This window comes from Lates calcarifer, linkage group LG6, assembly GCF_001640805.2.
Source record: "Lates calcarifer isolate ASB-BC8 linkage group LG6, TLL_Latcal_v3, whole genome shotgun sequence".
Taxonomy (NCBI): Eukaryota; Metazoa; Chordata; class Actinopteri; family Centropomidae; genus Lates; species Lates calcarifer.
The window spans coordinates 18359135-18373454 of NC_066838.1; the positions used below are offsets into that span (position 1 = coordinate 18359135).

The 14320-nt window shown below is 43.7% G+C and overlaps 1 protein-coding gene across 5 annotated transcripts in view; it reads right to left on the minus strand.

Annotated features, from left to right (window-relative positions):
- LOC108900177 (protein bicaudal D homolog 2) overlaps window positions 1-14320 on the minus strand; it is a 43937-nt gene that overhangs the window by 19869 nt on the left and 9748 nt on the right. For all 5 annotated transcript variants that reach the window (XR_007813428.1, XM_018701084.2, XM_018701083.2 and 2 more), the window contains exon 2: window positions 5541-5753. Coding sequence is in view for 4 of the 5 variants with exons in the window: in XM_018701084.2 (XP_018556600.1) it covers window positions 5541-5753 (213 nt within the window). In the remaining variant the exon portion in view is untranslated. The remainder of the gene's footprint in view (window positions 1-5540; window positions 5754-14320) is intronic.

Sequence of the window (14320 nt, forward strand, 5' to 3'; positions counted from 1 at the left end):
TTTTTTCCAAACTAGCATCCCTGCAAAGTGCAGAGGGGCTCCCAGATGGTATGACACCAAATGCACACCGGCTCAATACTGTTTTTTTTTTACCCCCTTTCTCGGCTTCCCTGTCTAATACCACTGACCTCCATTCTGCCATTTCACCAACATGACCACTGTTCTCGTAATTCCAACCCCCACACCTCCCCTCTCTCCTCCGAGTGTGTCAGTGGGCTTTTAGAGGCCATGTCTCAGTCACAGTTGATCTCCCTCTTCATACTGACCTTTTGTTCCATCATATCTCCCTATCAGATAAAAAGAAGTGAACATGGATGGTTTTGTTCACTTCTACTTGTATCTCTAGCAATGTAGTGCTAGGGAAAGCACTTTTTCAGTGAGCTAATGAGAAAAAAAAAAAAAACGAAAAATGTCCTGTAGGCTCCACAGTATGTCAAGGTCACGTCATCCCATGTTAAATCTAAATCTACAAAGCCAAACCCATCCCAGGATTACCTTCAGGAGAGATGAGAAATGAATCACAGACACAGTAGACCTCCAATCCCCCCCCAACCCCTCCACCCACCCCTGAGTATAGCTTTAGACAGAGCAAAGGAATAATGAAGCTCAGGGGCCTACTGCTGCTGTCAGAGCCGAGAAAGTGGGTGAAAGCAGATCGGCTTTTATCCTCCTCTTTTCTGCGAGCAACTGTCATTCTACTCCGCCTAACCAGATTCCATTAGGGAGAGAAAACACAGTCAAGGTCACACTTTTCAACGAGACAATTAAAAAATAAAAAGTGAAAGGAACCTTGTGACTGCTTGGCTGATGGTACTTTGCCCAGTGTGCGACAAAGCTTAAAAAGCCCACAGGGTGAAAGCACTTAACAGTGAATTAGTGATTTTGAGGTCACTTTGGTGGAAGTGGAAAAATGTGCATGTGAGCATGTTTAAACCCATTAGTTGAAGTCAATGTGTTGGCCTGTTTGTGTGTGTGTTCTTGATTTATTAGGATTTATTGATCTGGGATGGAAAACCTCTTTGGTGCTGCGAGCCAGGGGCTTAAATCAAGAACAACACATTTTCAGAGCTTCGTCTGAACCTGATACCAAAAGACAAACATTATCCGGAGTAAATGGAAAACCTTCTAAAATGTATTTTAGAGACTCACTCTGTGTTAAGGGCTAAAAATAGCTCCCGCTTCAGCAGATAACCCAGATCACATCTGGAGGGTTTAGAAAAGGTTGTGGGTCATGTGTGACAGCAGCAGCAAATGTCTGGTGTAAAAATGGAAACTGAAGTAGCATGAAAATCTTTTTTCATGCCTCTTCTCTTCCTCTGCTCATTGTATTCCTCTGTTGTTTCAGTCTGTCCTTTCAACCTTTTCTCTGTTTGTCTTTCCCCCTCAACTACCACAGGCAGGAGGTGATCTGTCTTGGCATTAATGTCACAAGAAATAATAAGGCACTCGACATCAACACCCCAGAGAGCCCTCTAGGAGTCCTGTTACATTAGCTTCCTCACATCAGATGACCTTTCGATAATCAAGGTAAAGCTTCAGCACTGCCCTGACAACTGAGGTTCTGCTCTCAGGACCATCTGCTCTACTGTTCCACCACTGACAAACTGCTGCCTTCCACTCTAATTTCTTCTGATTGCAATAACAACAATGACCTCCCTCGCAGTGAGCTTAAAACCTTTGCCTTCTTCTGACCTTTTAATACATATCCCATCAATGCAGATACTTTACCTTCCTCAATCACCCCCCATATCTCTCTGTCAGGTGTTTAATCCAGCCAATTGGAGGCAGCACTTAAATTAAGCCTGCCATTGTGTCAATGAGCTGGAAACCCAATCACGTTTAACATCTGAATGGCTTCCACATTATGGTGATTGACAAAAACCACAACACCATAATTTATGTACCTGGGAGAAATGGTCCAAGCGAGTGAATTATTTCAGAGTGATCCAGATACTGTGTCAACACTGCATTCCAAATTACTCAAACGTAAACAGGAAGTACTGAAAGAAATCGTGTGCTGATGCTGAGGTGGTAAAAAGTACACATTTTCTATGAGTGTGAATGGTGAGACTGAAACACACGGATAACATTTCCCTGCAGTTTTTTTTTTTTATCTTCGGCTTTGCTTGATAATTTCCTCAGAGGCAGGCAATGGGAATCCCCATTCTGTGAGGATAATGGCAGCCATCACTGTGGGTACATTCCTCTCCAGACATGAGATTGAATTTAATGAAGTCATGCCTATTAGAGTGCACCTCCTTACAATGTTACTGGCTCTTTGCGGAGGTTTAATCCTGTAGACTGCACCATAGCAGTGAAATATGTTTTATCAGTGCTCGGGGCTAACATCCATGTCTTTGGCTTGAGACACTGCCTGGGAGGTTTGAATGGTGGCGTATGTAGGCAGCTGAAATGCTGTAACTAAATGGCTGTGAATAAACTGGCCTGCGCAGAGACAAAAGCCATTATGCACCAAGTGAAGCTTCCAGATTTGCAGAGTTACGGCGCTTTTCATTGATTGATTTGTGAGCAACGCACCGTCAAAATTACTTTTCCAAGCCTTCTTTCAGCTCTACACTACTGTCATGAAGGCTCTCACCCTAAATACATCTTTATTTTATGAAGGAACCTCGTGACTATGCAGGGCCAAACCCCAAATACAAAAGGCAACAGTTACAGCCCAACTGTCAGTTTCATTCCATGATGAAATTGAGTCATTCAATCATCCTGATTCAACATGATTGGCCATGCTATCCAAGAAAAACAGCACCATCCACCATTGGCACTGAATTACTTTCATTAAGCTTTTTCATTAAGCTTTTCTCTCTTAACAAATTTTAAGCCTCCTTCTCTTTCTTTCACCTCATTCTCATCGTCTCCTAGTGCCCCCCCAGCTTTTCCTCCCTCTTCTTCCAGCCTGAGCTTTTGGGCTAATTTGAAACCCAGGAGACAAAGACCTCTTTCAGCCCTGTCAGTCTGGTCACAATGCCAACCTCAGTGCCCGAGCTCCCTCCATTTGCCTGCCACACACACCCTTCCTAGCACCCACAGAAGTACCATTAGAAGGGTGTCATTATCTCCCATATATGGGGCGATTTACACTCCAGCCTCTTTTATTTGGCCAATTAGAGCTGGCCGGGGCCCATGGCTTTGCATCAGGGTGTTTATAAAGGGAATGACAACTGCAGAAAAGCCATTATGTGGGCCACCAGTGCAACACCAGTTAAACCAAAGCTGCAGACCAGGATATGCATTAAACACTATATTCTTCATTCTCTAAAAACCTCAGGTGGAAGATTTAGGAAGCATAATGTCTTTGTAGACAGTAATCATGTTCAAATTGACTCTTGCATGGAAGTTTTATACACAGAAACTCGTGTTCTGTTTCAAAAACACGTCTGGCGAGGCACATCTGGCTTCCATAATGCCCATCTTACACCAACTTAGATTCAGAGCTGAGCAGACGCTGACCTAATTATAGTGGAATTTGGAGCTTTCTGGAACTTAAGTCGTTTTCAGGGACCATTTTAAGTCTTTTTCACTAATCTCAGTAAGAAATGCTGCTGACATCTGCAGTGACTCACAGAAAACAGCAGTCATTCCTACAGACGTCTGCCAAAGACTTCAGACTCAACTCAGGAGGGGAGGCCCTTTTCTTCCCCCTACCAATTACACTGGAATTACCAACTTGACCTGCAAAACAGTGGCCTCAGCTAAATCTGCCGTGCACAAACATGGAAGATTTGTAATACTGAGGAGTTTAACTACTGCATGGCATGAGCATCATGCAGATAGGGTGAGGAGGATTGGAGGACCAGAAGCACATATGCTTACGCTTGATAATTTAAACAAAAAAAATGGTACCTGGCTTTTCTTGGTGCTTAGGTGGAGAGGCATGCATGGAATGAATATATCAACATTGATCTTAAAAGTAACAGCAGTTGTGTTAAAATGTTTGTGATGTACAAATGGTCATAACTAGAGCTGCAAATCACATAAAGTCACATAAATCAAGTTAAATCTACCATTAGTGGCCTCATATAGCCAAGCTCCTCACGCAAGATGCTACTTCAAACACACATCCTTATTCCAGCCTTTACTTGGCTGTCAAGGGAGTGTAAACCTTTGCATCAAAGACACCTGTCTAAAGGTGAGAGGCTCCCTATGCCCTCCTTCTGTCAGACTGCGTTCATCTTTTTTTCATCCTCTCTCCCTGTCTTTGTGTCAAAAGCTCTGTACATCTCTCAGTTAACGTGATTTCAGTTTGCACTGTTGCTGCTGTTAATTCAATCTCCTCATCACCAGCTCCATCACACAACATCACATGCATGCGGCCTGTTGGCAAAGACACACAACCCACGCTCTGCACTTCACTCTTGTCTCTTCTAATGAGGTCAATTAGCTGTGAGTATATTGTAAACGGCGGCACCGAGCAAGGTCAGACATTGTCCAAAGTGGGGCGCAGACAATAAAGGTTTGTGTTATGATAGCTAGGGAAGCTTAAGAGAGTGGAATATGAATATGTTCACTGGAATGTGTAAAGGGTGTGGGCATCATTGGACTTAAGGAAATGGCTTGGTCGTGCCTCAAACAGGTTTCAGTAAACAAAATTCACCAGGCTGATAAAGGGCTTGCGTGAGGTCGAGTTTTTGTTACAAGTGTCACAGCTGGAGCGACAGGTTAAGTACTTTTCGTCATGCAGCGGTTCACACAATTTAACAATATTAATCCATCAATTATGCAGGTAGGTTCACGTTGTGTTTTGCAAAGCTGCAAAATTCCCATGGTCTCAATGCTTTTCTTCTGTCTGTGATTTTATCTCCACCCTTGATCACAATGTTGGGGTGGAGGACATCACATAAGGCTTGAAGGCAAGGTGTTGCTTTAATCAGCTTGGTCTCTGTTCTGCTGTCATTACAGCGTGATTAGTCTTGTCTTAGCACGTCAAAAACACACCAGCCGTTGACTCTGCAATCACACCCTAAACAATACAGGTTTGGATGGCAATATTGAAAGTATCAATGGTGAATGAATGTAATTACGGTGTATGCAGAACTCCATCTTGCACTGCAGTCTTTGGACTGGTGCTCTTCATTTTAAACTCTATTCTTTGCACCCAATAAAATGCAATAAAACGTTTCCTCCTGGGCTCAAATACACAGCGCTTGAGACTGGTCAGCAATGAATATCTGTCATGTTTGCTGCAGCTTCAGGCTGAAAAAAGCAACAGACGATAGCATCAACAAATACACCCGTTGTTCTCTGTAGCTGCAGGCAAACCAGAGCAGACACAGCCCTCTGTTTCACCTCAGAAGTGAGTTCATTTTTCAAAGTACTGACGTATGAAACAGTCTTCTGAACAGTAATAATCTTTGAAGTGCATTTTCCCAGCCTCTCTGTGTTGATGCTTCAAATATCATAAGTGTAGCGTGCAGCGTCCTATGATACGTTTCCAGCTGACCAAATTAAACAGCACTCCTGTCACAACTTGGAGCAAATGATCTATGATAGGTCTCTGATTCTGGGCCTCGCTCTCTTACCTCTCTCATCTCCTGGGAGATGGTGTTCAGGCGTTCGTTCTCAGACTGGGTGTTGGTGAGGATGTTGCGCGCCTGGCGGAGCTCGGTCTGCAGCTCCAGGACCCTCTGCTCGTAGTAGGCCTCCTTGCAGGCCGACTCCTGGATGAGAGACTCCTCGCGGCTCTCCCCATCTGCTGCCACCTTCCTGTGGTTGGAGTAGGCTTGTCCAAAGGCCTGGAGATACAGTGAAGGAGAATTTGTTAGTAATGCATTATTAAGAGATACACAGTAACGTAAATCAGAGGATGAACCAAATGCTGAATATCCGGATTGAAATGGACAGAAGTTTACTTTGCGAGTCAGCCATTTTAAAGTGACACTGATCTCTTCTACTCTGGTTCAGCTGGGGACTGGGGCCTCAAAAAACCTCCTAAAACTCAGCCATCTCCCCATAGAGATAATCAGATAGGCTCCATCTGGGCTGCATCATCCCCGTCTTCCCCCATGTGCCCCCCCGGCACCCTCCCTCCGTCCTTACCTAGCCCACAGGATGTTGGCCTCCCCTGCACGTGCTCTGCAGTGACTCCACAGATGAGAAAACCAAACAGGAAAAGCAGAGCAAATGGACTAGTGTCTGGGTGATCAAGAGAAGCCAGTGTTCTAATGCTCTTAATACCTTAGGAGATCATAGCAAAGCAAAGGCAGGTCATCAGATATTATTTGATTTTTACAGAAGGGGATGAAGTTTATGAAGATTAAATAGTTATGGAAGACATAGGCTGCAGCTTCTACATTCTGTAGGGGTATATAACTTGTATATGAATATAAATTGTCTATCTTACTTACACATTTTGCATTTTAAATTTGTCTTTGAACTCTTCTATTTTTAATTGTTGTTCATTATGAGTGAAAAGAGCTTCTTGACTGATACTGAATTTCTCTGTGCAGTGACAATAAAGGAATCTTGAATCTTGAATATTCTCTGTTGAGAGGATGTGAACAATGATGTCGTTTGACTGTGCAATATGAAAGACTGTGTCACTATTATTAATGCGGCCTTAATTTTGACCTTAATTTTTTAATGGGTTGCAAGGCAGGAGCAAAAAATGCAGACAGAGACAAGCAGAGAAAAACACAGAGGGAGGGAAGGAGAGAGACCTTCACTGTAGCAGAATGTAGGTTAGGCTAGTCTCTCCCTTCTCAAAATAATCATCCCGCTGATTACAGATTTCATTTCCAATCCTGCAACCACCAGTGATCCGATGGAAATTCTGATTCGCATCTCGCCTCACAGCTCGAGCTCAGTAATCTGAAATCACCTGAGGCACTGAATCTGACCTTGTTTGCAGCTGCGCTGGCACTCTCTCTTCTCTCTGACCTGCTACCCCCCTCACATCTGCACGTGACTGGCTGCTGCGGGATTTTCTCTGTTTGACTGCGTATGGTATTAATCCCAGTAATTCCTTTAGAGAAAGGAAAATCTGGAAATTTGTATTAGTCGCACTGACCTACTTGCGGGACTTAGACGAATATGTGTAAAACTAGTTTAATGGGTTACAGAAGTGCGTGACATCATGTCTCGTGCATGGTGGGTAGAATATATCTCTCACATTCCAGGAAAGAAGCAGGGAGGTAGCTGTAAAACTCTTACACTGAGGCACAATGTGCTTTATTTAGAAGCAATGGCAGTTTGAAATGGTGCTGCCAACTCTGACAGTGACATAAGAAACCACATTACTTCACATGCCTATCTGAGCCAATGTAAACTATGTCACAATACTTCTTCACTTGTACAGAATACTGACAGCATTAAATCAAATGCCCACTGAGCCAACATAATAGAGCTGGAATTAGTTGATTGAGTGAAATTTGTCAGACTATTTTCATGATTGATTAAAATTGTGTGCAACTTCTCAGACAAAATGTCAAAAATGCCTAATTTCAGCTTCTCAACTGTGAGGATTTGTTGCTTTTCTACAGCCTATGTGACAGTGAACAGAATATCATTGGGTTTTGGACTGTTGGTTGGACAAAATGAGCTATCTGAAGATATATGGTCTTTTTCTACAATTTTCTGACATTTTATGAACCAAACAAATAATTAAAATTAATCTAAAGAACAATCTGTAGATACATTCTACAATAAAAATAATAATTGGTTAAAGCTCTGCAACACAGAGATGTACATATACTTATCATTAAACAAGTTTTAAAAAAAGAAGCTTGTGATCATGGTGCTCTAACCACCAAGAGGTGCTTCAGTCATTTTATAACCACGGTTCACATGAATGTTTGTTCACATGAATGTCTGTCAATAAACAACTAATGCCAGTAACTCTAGATAAGAGTGTCAGTTAGATAACTCTCTTCATACCTTCCCCAACTCCCTACACCCCCACCCACCCACCCTCCAAAAATCACACCATCAATCAGCAGGAGGCTGTATTTGATTAGAAAGTCATTACAAGAGGCAGGATTAACCCAATCAGAAACCAGGGGAATCCCATCATTATAATCTTGGCGTGGTGGATATCGAAGGGACTCCAATCAATCCAATCTTAGAGGCCTATCCTTCAAACATAAAGTAGACGCCCCTTGCCAAAACCCACTGACCCAAGGTCTTTAATCTCAGCTCTACAGGCATGGGTTTAGGCTACTTTTAGGGGAGGGTAAATTGGGGACACGCGCAACCAAGCCTATAATCTCACAGTGAGCTGCGTTCCCAATTTATAATTCATCTGTAGCTTGCCATATGTTGCAGTTTTTTACATTAGGACATGTGAGCATGGATTATTAATCTCTTGTAAAGCTAATCAAAGGCATGGTCATTAGTCATTAGCACACTGTCTGGACTAGATTTTCTCACAGATGACTATGACTAACATTATGATGCTACATACGGAGAAGTCAATAATTTAAGATATTTATCCCTCCACAGAACCTATTTCTGATTCCAGATGAGTGCATACATTAGGGCTGAGGGCTGAGGTTAGACACCCCGCTGGTCTGGTCTTTATTCTCTAGGCAGCCATGTGGAGATCAAAGTACATAATCACTGTGATCAAAAGCATCATGTGACTGAGTTGATAAAATGAGACGAGACGTCAGAATTATTACTTCCCCATACATTGCTCACACCGTAACAGAGGAACTGACCTCCCAGTCATATGATTAACACATGGAAACTTCAAAAGGTATAAATAAAGACGCTTGCGTGAGTGCATGAATGCAAAGGAGGGAGCACGTTGCTATGGCTGCATTTAATGTCAAAACACTGGTTTCTCTGGTAATGAAGCTTATTTTACACCCAGGTTGTTAAACTCAATCAACCATCTGTAGTTTTAGCTTTCTGCAAAACAAAGGTTGCTACAACAGCAAATTATTTGAAATGAAAGTCTCAGATTTAACAAAGATTGCTTCTGTGTTTGTATTCAAAGCGTGTTGGAACATGGTCGGTGTTATCATTGCGTCGTCCTCTAATCTAACCAAAGACACAGCTTTCAAAGGCAAAGTCCACTGATTAGAAGGTGAGACAAATCACGAACTCAACGGTCAATCACACCTTTGTGCTACTGTGAAGGGAAAAGCTAAACACTGGGGCTTGTAGGCTATAGCCTAACTGCTAATGGTCAGCACCTTACATGGTACATACAGGTCACAGAGGTCAGGTTTCCCCAGCTCAGAATCCACCCGCGCATGTTCCTATCCAGTGAGTCAGGAGCACAAGGGAGAGAAGCACTGGGTCTCTGACAGGTAACAAACAGATCGATAATGCTGGTCTCAGAGGACCAATGGAGCTGAAATACCCCAAATTTAAAATTCTATCTTCAGTTCCTGTTCTGCTGGTCGAGAACACTGTTTGTGCAGCACAAAGTGAGAACAGTGAGCGGATAGAGCTGTCTCAAGAGATACAGTTACTGCAGACCTTCTGGAGTGGAGAACAAAACCAATAGGTACATTCAAGTCAATGCACACTCACAAACTGTACATAGGACTAAAGGGCCAGGGGTATTTCAATCAATACAAGTGAATCCTTTTGAAAAGCCATGCCTTAGGTCCAAAACCCAATTAGAACACTGTGGATTTGGGTCTGATTCTTCTATCTATCTGCTGTAGCTATAATTATCTCATTGTTAAAGCTTCCATTTAACCCCCTGTGGTCTCAAAGCCTGGCTCTACTGGGAAAGTAAAGCTTGCTGCAAAAAGAGCAGGCAGATGGAAATGGGGGAAAGGGAAACATGATAAGACAGACAGAGGAGTCAGACAACTTCTTTGTTGCTGAGCCAGATCGAAAGAAGCTGCACTTTTTGTTTAAATCTGCAATCACACCCAGATGGTTAGTGAAATTAGCCTTATACTTTGCTTTATTGTAAGTCTCAGTGACCCACTGATCATAGTATTTTCTATAGGCTGATAAACGTCCTCAAGAAAATATATAAAAATGAAATAATGCACCTGTAGATAAGGACTGGCCAAAAGTAGTAAAATCACAATTGCAGACAGTGGGAGTGAGGAGCAAGAGAAAGTAAGAATAGCAAAAAATGGAGCCAACAAAAGTCTCATCCAGTGGGAACATTTTTTGGCATATCCATAGGAAAAAAGTCACAGGACAGAATAGTTAAAAAAAAGGACAGTGAGATGGCTTCCCTTATCCTAACACCGATTTTGAGACGTAATGCCGACATGATAATCTCACTGATGCCAGACAGTGCACAACAGGACATGCCCTCTGTGCAGTACCAGATGCCACACCCTCGAGATGCAGAAATCTGATATGATATGAGAATGGTCCACAAGTCTTGCCAAATACAGAGTGGGCTGATTTTGAGCTGAGATTTTCAGTTTCCTCAGCAGCATTCTTGTGCTACGACAAAGACAGCCTGTGATGAACACTGAACAGTTACGGCACTGTTATTTATATTGGTTTAGTTACTCATACAGATGGTCAGAGCGCTGGGCTTGACCTCAGATGCCAAAGTAGTGTTTCAGCCAACACTGAAGGCTGGTCAGTGTTAGCGTTGTCATTGTAGGCGACTGCGGAGGAAGAGAGGTGGAGCAGAAAGAAACAAAGAAAAAAAAAACCCATACTGAATGGTTTCTCCTGCCTCGTGAATCTCAGCTCACGTGGAGTCACAGTTTGTGATGATAAACAGAGACGAGCTGTCTTTCTCCCTCTTCCCGTCTGTCTCTCCATCTCCATTCACAGGCCAGCAGCGCAGCCACTGACATCGAAGAGACAAATAGCTTTGAGGTGTGTGTTGATTCTATATTTAGCCGTCCACTATCAACTGTTTATAAGACAGATCCCTTGGGGCATGAGGTTAAAATGCATCTGGCAAACCAGTGGCATCCTGAAACACATATGCATGACCTAGCACTGCAGGCTGACCCAGTATTTTAGTCTTAAAAGCCACACTACACCAAACCATTTATTTCTTTCAGACATAATAGCACACCGTGTTATTTCTGCATCAACAGGTTCTGTGAGGAATGCTACCCATCTCACGTGGCGGTGTATGCTTGTTTTAGTTAACTAGATTTACTGCAAGCGCTGTTGCTGATTAGTGAAAGTTATGCCAAGGCCAATAACACTTGCTATAATGTTTAACAGAGAAGCGAATAATTTACTTCAGGCTTCACTCTTCAGTGGGGGGGTGGGAATGGAAAAGACAGGAGATTCACTTTTATCCTGCGACAAATCCGGCGGACATTATGATTAACTCTCCACTGGCTTGAATTGTCCCCTTCTTCCTCCTCTGACAGTTTCCTACCACATCAGCAACTCTAAATTTGGACTTTTCAAGCAGGGATTTTCTGCACACAAATGAGCAAGATTATAAAAATGTGGAAGAAACTGTCACATTTAACAGTTTGTTGTATGCAAGGGGGTGGGGTGGGGGGGTATGTGCCAAACAGAAGGAGAAAGAAGGAGAGGACAGGGGGGAAAAAAGGTGAGAGAAATTGCAAATTGCAAGGGAGGCAGAGATATTAGCTGCTGCCTGGCACAGAGCCACATCGATTCACTGCATAGCACAGAGCCGTTGGGCTATAATTCACACACAGGCCTGGACAATTTCACAGACTCAACACACACACACACACACACACACACACACACACACCCTGCTTTCCAATTTTCCCGGTGTGCCCTGCAGTCAGCCATACCGCAGCACCTGGCACTCTAGCCATGTCGAGGCTTGCTCTCCCCTCTGAGATAAAGGAGGAATAGGCCAGTGTTCAAAGCCTGGTAGGGGTTCTACCAACACTGCATGCAACTCATGTTTTCAGCACATACAGGCTGTGCACTGCACGCCAAAGGCAAGGAATACCCCACAGAGAATATAAAAAAAACTAAGGTTAGAGAAACATACCCACATGCGAGTTCTACAAGACACATATTCATTTAAAAAGAACTTATTTAGCCGCAAGTAGACTTCCTCAGAGTTATTCTCTCATCATGAGACTTGAAGGACGTGAACCTCCTAAAAACGACCACAAAGCTGTGCCAGATTGTGAGTCTCCTGAGTTGCAGGCAGGACAGAGAGAACGCCAGAGGGGTCTGAGCCACTGGGAGAAGGTAGACACATGCAATTAAAGCACATACATGTACGTGCACGCACACACACGCTCGCACGCACACACACACACACACGCACACACACACACACACACACACACACAGAGAGACACAGGTCTCTGCATATAAACGAGTCAGACTCACAAGGCCCTTTACACGCCTCACTGAAGAAGTCATCCTCAACCATAAAAAACATCAGAGGAGTCTAATTGGGCTGCAGGACCCCGGTGATACCAAATCTCTACACAAAGTCTCCGTGCTTACATCAGGCTATAATGATTAAGCGTTAGTTGGTGCTTTCATCAGATGCGGCTGGGGAAAACTACATTTCATATTTCATTTCAGCATCACACAGGCCACTAATCTGAAGTCAGCATTAAAGATTCTGTGTGAAGTTAAGTCAGATGAGACCTTGTGTTCAAACACACTGCTGATCTATATTCATTACACGCTTACGAAGGCCAGGAGCTCTGACAAACACGTTGCCTTTATGAGGTGAAAACACCTGCAAAAGGAGGACAACCGAGCCGCCCACTGCCATTACAGTGTCTGTGTCAGCCTGAAGGCTCTGTACTGTGGGTGTTCATGAACTGGCTCCTGTGTTATTACAGGGTAAAAACAGTCATTATGCCTCTGGTGGTGAGCTCAAGAACCTGAACCTGAGCACAGTTTATTTAGCCCTCTGTGTGTATGGTATATAATGATGATGGTGGCTTTTACATGATACCGAATGGGTAGTGTAATGAGAAAAGGTCATTTTCATGCCACTTATGAGTGAAATACAAGAAGAGCCTGAAAACAAACCGTGTTCCACTATCAACATTTACAGATAAAGCAGATTTTGGTGGGGTTAAGTTTTTCCTGAGGGGGTTTGTCTTGACTTGGGTTACTGTTTTTGTTTCTCTCTTCCATGCCACAATGAAAAACTGCCTGTTCTGTCTTGTGCAACGCGAGGGATGAACAACAACCTCTCTTGTTGTCAGTGTTTAATCTTAGCAGTCAATTAATCACATCTGTTTTCCCCTGGCTGTTTATTGGGTGTATTGTTCAGCTGCTAAATCTGCTACAGAATAAAGGACAAACCCAGTGTCTCAGGGGACAGCAGAGATTCAATAGGTCTGAAATATTGCACCACCATTATCGGCGTCTGGGCTGGAGTCTGGGTTCTTTATCATCATATCACTGCAATGTTCCATACCAGCTCCAGTTCTGGGCATTCACAACCTCAATCATTTGCAATGCAAAGTCAGCCTTATCTGCGCCTGCCTGTAGTCAGCCTGTTGGTTCCCCTTTCTGCCTGACGCTCTCTGTCTGGGATGAGATCTCCCCAGGTCCACGCGCCCGCACCCCAGGGGAACAGCCATCGTTATGGTTACAATGCCAATTACAGTGACAGAGTGAGAGGCGGCCAGTAAAGGCAGGGCAAACGGGTGCTGCAGATGGCCGTTTCAGAGCTCAGCCCAGCACAGCTTGATCTGCCCTCCTTCTTTCTCTGGCAACTGTCCGCACCCGTGTCCCATCCCTCTCCAATTTGAGATTTGTTTGCGCAAAGAGAATGCAAGTTCTGAGGTTGCTTTGAAGATATTTTTGTTTTTGCTCTTTGCTATCTGGCCAAGCCTGCGTCATAGTAAACGAGCAGTGAATCAAACTGAGTCTCTGTGTAGTGTATGTTTCAGCCTGTCTCCCAAAAGACGCTGCTCCCTGTGCAACCCTTACATGACTTCCATGGCTGAACAGCCTCTTGTTCTTGTTGTTATTGACATAAATGACAGAGGAGGGGAGCAGCTGGGGCCGCAGCTGGGGCCACGCACACACATAAACACATGCATATGTCTGCAAACTCACCCACACCCACACACGTGATTACATTTTTTTCCCAAAGTCCAAGGTCAGGTTTGCAGGGAGAAGGGGGAAGGTGACGCAGACACTGAATTTATTTGTTTTGTTTGTGCATTTGTTCACAGTTAGTGGAGTAAGGTTTAACCTTACCACTAACCATCTATTAGATAAATGCTGTATATTACACCCTAATGCATTTCCCGTCATCATCCCAGACTCATCCATTAGTGCTGCGACATGTCTAATCAATCAGGGGGTAGAATTGGGAGGGACTGAGCAAACTTGATTTGCCTCCTTCCTGAGGTTTCCCGAGGTCATACGTTGCCACTTGAACACAACTATTCATCACTCCTGATCTGCTCTGTCAGTTTTTCCACCACTTCAG